This window comes from Tachypleus tridentatus, chromosome 2 (genome assembly GCF_004210375.1).
Source record: "Tachypleus tridentatus isolate NWPU-2018 chromosome 2, ASM421037v1, whole genome shotgun sequence".
Lineage (NCBI taxonomy): Eukaryota > Metazoa > Arthropoda > Merostomata > Xiphosura > Limulidae > Tachypleus > Tachypleus tridentatus.
Window position 1 is genome coordinate 76,036,483 of NC_134826.1, and position 7,106 is coordinate 76,043,588.

Consider the following 7,106-nt stretch of genomic DNA (forward strand, 5'->3'; position numbering starts at 1 on the left):
AGTTAATGTTAAATTTAATTGAGTAATTACTATAAAGACCCTTTAAGCTTCAGTAGTTTAAAGGGGATGGAGAGTTGAAATAATTGAATAAACCAGTGAACAATATAGCTTGTACTTGTGTTATTTAAAAAGTGTAATCATATTATTATCTACATTTGTTTTCGTAAACATCTAAATAATCTTATCGCAGTGCCTACAAAATAAAAGTTTGTTCTGCTTGACAGTAGCGCCCTCATTACTGGACGTTTAACTTACCATGAACGCACTGGAGTCAACTATGCAAGTTTAGAGTGACGTAACGATATTTTCTGTTGTTTTTGTTTCGTTTTCATGAGACTTTGAAAAGTACAATTATTTTATAAGAATCACGAACCCTACGTTTCTGAATTTGAAATATTAGTTGGCTAAAAAGCATCAAGTGATTGTTAATATATTTTTTATACGTAAACCAGTTTTAATTAATATATCCGTCGATTCAAAGTAATATAGGCGAGAGGATATAAGAACTTCTAACACGAACTTTTTATTTATTTGTAATGTAATTTTTATTGTTTATGTTTTTACGTGTATAACAAAGTTTACTGACGAAAACGTTAAGGTTAGAAATGATTTCGCGACTATTCAGAACTGTCATAATGGGTCCCCCAGGTTCTGGTAAGGGGACAATTTCTTCACGTATGGTGCGCGATTTTGCTTTTAGACATATTTCCAGTGGAGACCTGCTTAGAGCACAAATTCGGGATGGAACAAGTAAGATTAAAGCATTTCATAACAAGAAACTATGATATCATTAATCCGAACAGCTTAAAATTAATAGTGTTTAAAATAAGGGTGTTATTAGTGTTAGCTATTCTAAAATATGTACATGTATATATTTGGCAGAATGTTGATTTTAGCTTCCATTGGATGAACTGATGTACTACACATGTATTTTCTAATTAAAAATCTATTTCAAATCTCCAAGGTACACTAGTGTAAGATCTTTTTATACTATGTAATATGTATTTTGTTTATATTCAACTACTTACCTTTAAATTATAAGTTCTAGTATTAGTTTGGAAAAGATGGTTAATTTAGTTAAAATGTAAGTGTCCTCATGTAAACGTCTTTATATTTATTATGGTTTAGTGCGTATGAATTAAGTAATTGTGTAAGACTGAAATTTTACTCTTTTTGTTATTTCAGCAGTATTCTAAAAATTATGTTTGTTTTTTGTACTGATGTTTAGAAATAAAAAACTGGGTTTTTAAATGTGTTGAGTGGTTGAAATTGTTGCATATTTAAGTCAGGTTTTTTAACATAAAATGGTAAAACAATTGCAGTGTTAATGGGAGGTAGTGTAAATATTATTATAATTTTAAATTAAAAGTTGGAGACAATTGCAAGGCTTGAAGTAATTTGTTAAGTGAAAAACAACATTTTCTAAGTAAATGCTAATTAGATCAATTATCTATTACTTATTTCTTAAACTTAATACTTGTAGGTGAATAAAATAGAATTAAAATCCTACATATGCACATGTTTAAATACAGTTGTGGATAACAGGAAGATAGTTGACTTGTGAAGCTTTAATACAGACATAAAGTAACCTTCTTTCACTTGAGCTAACTCAGTCTTGAAAAACAAACAAAAGAACATGCACCATCTTCTCCAGTGAATTATTCTGATATTTACTCACATTTTTATACTTTAATTATAAACATAATTGTACATTAAACCCTTTTAATTGTAACCTCAAACATTGTATTCATTTTCTTAACTTCATCATTCTAGGGCAAATTAAGTAATTTGTCAGTTTTCTTAATATCTAGAGTAAATTAATCAATTGTTTTACAGCCAGAGGGAACTGGTGGAAGTGCACAAAATTAATATTGTATCTAAAGAAGTGGGAAACATCTTCAGTGAATGAATAATATTTTTGCTTCATGAAGCCTAAAATATAAAATCATTTTATACAAAATAACAGGTTAAATGTACAAGTATATCAAAATACAATATACCTGTTTTTATAACAGGTTTAATGTACAAGTATATCAAAATACAGCATGCCTGTTTTTATAACAGGTTTAATGAACAGTATATCAAAATACAGCATGCCTGTTTTATAACAGGTTTAATGTACATGTATATCAGAATATATCATACCTGTTTTTTTACTGCAGTAAAGCACTTTGTAAATGGCTCAGAATTTTGAATCACATTTGTAACAGTAGTTTATTTATAGAAATAATTATTCTTTGGTAGCTTATTTCTAATTGTTTTGCAAGTTTTACTAAAATTCATTTGTGCTTAAAAACTAAGCCACTTACAAGGAGCAATAAAATATAACACTGTAAACAACATATGATAATGGTTTCTAATCTTAACAGAACACTTTAAACGGCATATGATAATGGTTTCTAATCTTCAACTTAGTTATAGGTGTTCAAGCCAGTCATTATATTGAAAGAGGAGAATTGGTTCCAGATGATCTTGTTGTACAGTTGGTTCTTGCAGAATTACATTCCCATCTGAAGGGTGATAACTGGTTATTGGATGGTATGATTTAATGTATAAAGATATCTATACTTGTAAAAGAACTTGGTTAAAATGTATTTTTAATCCAGATGTATGTTGAATTCTTTTTCAGAATTGCTGATTTAGAGTATTATAAGACAGTGTACAAGTTATATGTTGTGAATGTTATAAGATGGTGTACACATTGTACATCGTGAACACTGCAACATGAATGTTATAAGACAGTGTTCATGTTGTATGTTGTAAACATGACTCGTAGATCAAATGTTTTATTTATTTCTAATGATATTGTGTTGAAACCTCTTCAATCTGTTAATGAATGAATTAAACACCTAATCTAGCAGTACATAATAAACTTGGAATAATTGACAGAAATGCTTTTGTATGTATCACCAGAATGATATGAAACATATAAAGGGATTCAGACACAAATGGTTTCAAAAAATAATAGAAGGAAAACATTCAGAGATTACATAAGTGTATAAAGAAAGCATATCTTCAGACAAATGTATGTCTCCAGTAGGCCAGCAACAAGTTTGCAGAATTACAAAGCTAAAATCTGGGATTTGTTTTCCCATGTTGAATGAAGTAGATAGTTCTATGTGGCTTCACTCTAACACAAACACAATAAAAACAGAAGTGTATAAAGAAAGCAAATCCTTCAGATAATTGACATATTGTCTCTAAATTCAATCAGCTGAAAGACAGTCACATAAAAAAAAAAAACTTTTCTTAACATTCAAATGACAACAGATTTATGAGACAGAAAAACTGACAATAAGATATCTTTACTTAGTTTAATATTTTACTGCATATTATCCCAAGAAAGATGTTGGTTTTATTTAACATTGTGTTTTCAGGCACCAAACACAATGAAAATAGCTCCATCTATATTTCTGTTGTTTTATTTTGTGATTATTGAGAGTAAAATAAATATGATTACAATGTAATTATTAATTTTTTAGGTTTTGTTAGATTTATTCTTTGTCACAATATTTGAGAACATGTTTACATTTTAAATTGTACTAGGGTTAACTGTGAACAAGACCTTCTACTATGTTTGTACTGAGAACATGTTTACAGTGTGAATATGTCTAAGGCTAACTATGAACAAGATCTACTATGTGCTGAGAACATGTTTACAGTGTGAATATGTACCAGGGTTATCTGTGAACAAGACCTTCTGCTATCTTTGTGTTGGTTCTTGATAATTCTGTTAATTTAATTGCATGAACATTCCTAGAAATACCTTTAGTTTGCTGTTATTGTTAACTGTGTTGTCCCCATGTAGCACAGTGATAAGTTTGTGGACTTATAATGCTAGAAATCTGATTTCAATACCTTTGTGGGCACAGTAAAGATAACCCATTATGTAGATTTGTGCTTAAAAAGAAACAAACAACAATTTTCTATGGAAAACATTGTATTTTATATCTTATTCTTATCTCTCTGTTTAAGTAGTTTTATCTTTATACTTTAATTGAAGTCTTGTTTTAGGTATAATGTTTTTATTCTTAAGTAATTTAAGTTTTATTAGAAAACATTCAAGACGTGGAAGCTGCTGAATTCATAGTTTGTTTTTTGAAATGTTTGTTAGAAACTAAGGATTTGTGTGGCACATTACATATAAATAACATTTAATTTTTGTAGAATTTTTAGCATTTTATTTGTTTTCTTAATGTTGTCCATATTTTACACCTAATGTTGTTATTTGCTGCTAATGTTGTGAAGTGTATTGTTTTGTTTTAAACTGTTGTCCATATTTTATACCTAACTTTGTTGTCTGTTATTCACTGCTGCTAGTATTGTGAAGTGTATAGATTTGTTTCAAACTGTTTTCTGTATTTTATGCCTAACTGTGTTGTCTGTTATTCACTGCTGCTAATGTTGTGAAGTGTATTGTTTTGTTTTAAACTGTTGTCCATATTTTATACCTAACTTTGTTGTCTGTTATTCACTGCTGCTAGTATTGTGAAGTGTATAGATTTGTTTCAAACTGTTTTCTGTATTTTATGCCTAACTGTGTTGTCTGTTATTCACTGTTGCTAATGTTGTGAAGTGTTTAGTTTTCTTTCAAACTGTTGTCCATATTTTACATCTAACTGTGTTGTCTGTTAGTCACTGTTGCTAATGTTGTGAAGTATTTAGTTTTCTTTCAAACTGTTGTCCATATTTTACACCTAACTGTGTTGTTGATTATTCATTGCTGCTTGTGTTGTGAAGTGTTTAGTTTTATTCTATGTTTCACTAGTTAGAGTTGACAGTCCCTATCAAAACTATTTATGTTAAATGTGCAGAATTTCATTGTTTACTTTCAAATAAGAAACTATGGTTCTTTTTAGTTGGTGCAGTTCAACATCAACTAGATGTTTTATTAATTACAAGAATAGATTCATTTCAAATCATATTTTTGACTTATCCCCACTAAACAGGGTTTCCCCGTACGGTACTACAGGCTGAGGCGCTTAAGGAGTCCTTCTCCTTGTCATGTGTGCTGAACTTGAATGTACCTGAAGAAGTTATCATTGACAGGATTAAAGGGAGATGGGTGCATGCAGAGAGTGGAAGGACCTACCACACCGAGTTCAACCCTCCCAAGGTCCCTGTGAGTATAAAACAGTCATTTACGTAGTTTGTGATGTTCTATAAAAATGGCCACTTTACGAATGTTAAGTTGTATGTTTAACCTAGACTATTTGTTTCTTAATCACAGCTTTATATGTTCTTCTTTATGTTCAGTATTATTATTCATTGTTCTAATGAAGTAGCAGGTTTTATTTTCAAAATCTTTTACTTCTTCATCAGATGTGGTTAATTTGTTGTACTGTCTTGGTGTAGAATGTGTAATGATGTATCAGATGTGGTTATTTTGTTGGACTGCCTTGGTGTAGACTTTGTAATGATGTATTAGATGTGGTTAATTTGTTGGACTGTTTTATTGTTTTTTCAACCCAGTGATATAAAATTGTTCATATGTCATAACCTCTTCCAGTATGTTTCAAAACAGAGCTGAAAAAACAATGTACACAGACCTTCTGCAGTTGGTCGCTGTGTGAAATATTACAAATAAAACAAGGTATGTTCACAGATCTTTATGTAGTTGGTCACTGTGTGAAATATTACAAGTAAAATGAGGGATGTACCCAGACCTTCTGTAGTTAGTCACTATGTGAAATAATACAATTAAAACATGGGATGCACCCAGACCTTCTGTAGTTGGTCACTTTGTGAAATATTAAGTAAAACGGTGATGTACACAGATCTTCTGTAGTTGGTCACTATGTGAAATATTACAATTAAAACAAGGGATGCACCCAGACCTTCTGTAGTTGGTCACTTTGTGAAATATTAGAAGTAAAATGGGTGATGTACACAGATCTTCTGTAGTTGGTCACTATGTGAAATATTACAAGTAAAACGAGGGATGTACACAGACCTTCTGTAGTTGGTCACTGTGTGAAATATTACAAGTAAAACGAGGGATGTACATAGATCTGTAGTTGGTCACTGAGTGAAATATTACAAGTAAAACGAGGGATGTACACAGACCTTCTGTAGTTGATCACTGTGTGAAATATAACAAGTAAAACGAGGGATGTATCCAGACCTTCTGTAGTTGGTCACTGTGTGAAATATTACAAGTAAAACGAGGGATGTACACAGATCTTCTGTTGTTGGACCTTCTGTAGTTGTGTGAAATATTACAAGTACACAGATCTTCTGTTGTTGGTCACTGTGTGAAAGCGAGGGATGTACATAGATCTGTAGTTGGTCACTGTGTGAAATATTACAAGTAAAACAAGGGATGTACACAGACCTTCTGTAGTTGGTCACTATGTGAAATATTACAAGTAAAACGAGGGATGTATCCAGACCTTCTGTAGTTGGTCACTGTGTGAAATATTACAAGTAAAATGAGGGATGTACACAGATCTTTTGTAGTTGGTCACTGTGTGAAATATTACAAGTAAAATGAGGGATGTACACAAATCTGTAGTTGGTCACTGTGTGAAATATTACAAGTAAAACGAGGGATGTACACAAATCTGTAGTTGGTCACTGTGTGAAATATTACAAGTAAAACGAGGGATGTACATAGATCTGTAGTTGGTCACTATGTGAAATATTACAAGTAAAACAAGGGATGTACACAGACCTTGTGTAGTTGGTCACTGTGTGAAATATTACAAGTAAATTACAAGTGAGGGATGTACATAGATCTGTAGTTGGTCACTGTGTGAAATATGACAAGAAAAAACAAGGGATGTACACAGACTTTCTGTAGTTGGTCACTATGTGAAATATGACAAGAAAAACAAGGGATGTACACAGACTTTCTGTAGTTGGTCACTATGTGAAATATTACAAGTAAAACGAGGGAGGTACACAGACTTTCTGTAGTTGGTCACTATGTGAAATATTACAAGTAAAACGAGGGATGTACACAGATCTTCTGTAGTTGGTCACTGAGTGAAATATTACAAGTAAAACGAGGGATGTACACAGACCTTCTGTAGTTGGTCACTATGTGAAATATTGTACATTCCTTGTCCGTGAACAAGAATGCACATTGTTTTCACATATCTGAT

General features: G+C 31.4%; 1 protein-coding gene across 1 annotated transcript; it reads left to right on the forward strand.

Annotated features, from left to right (window-relative positions):
- Positions 1-231: 231 nt before the first annotated feature.
- Positions 232-5,218, forward strand: LOC143244271 (GTP:AMP phosphotransferase AK3, mitochondrial-like). The gene is made up of 3 exons (XM_076488623.1): positions 232-750; positions 2,416-2,538; positions 4,950-5,218. The coding sequence occupies exons 1-3, from the start codon at positions 606-608 to the stop codon at positions 5,147-5,149; spliced, it is 468 nt and encodes a 155-aa protein (XP_076344738.1). The 5' UTR covers positions 232-605; the 3' UTR covers positions 5,150-5,218.
- Positions 5,219-7,106: the final 1,888 nt, after the last annotated feature.

Bases quoted from the DNA above. Each gene is read 5' to 3' on its own strand.
- LOC143244271 (XM_076488623.1), top strand. From the start codon at position 606: ATGATTTCGCGACTATTCAGAACTGTCATAATGGGTCCCCCAGGTTCT. The intron at 751-2,415 runs GTAAGATTAAAG...TCTTCAACTTAG, and splicing joins ACAAATTCGGGATGGAACAA to TTATAGGTGTTCAAGCCAGT. The intron at 2,539-4,949 runs GTATGATTTAAT...CCCACTAAACAG, and splicing joins TGATAACTGGTTATTGGATG to GGTTTCCCCGTACGGTACTA.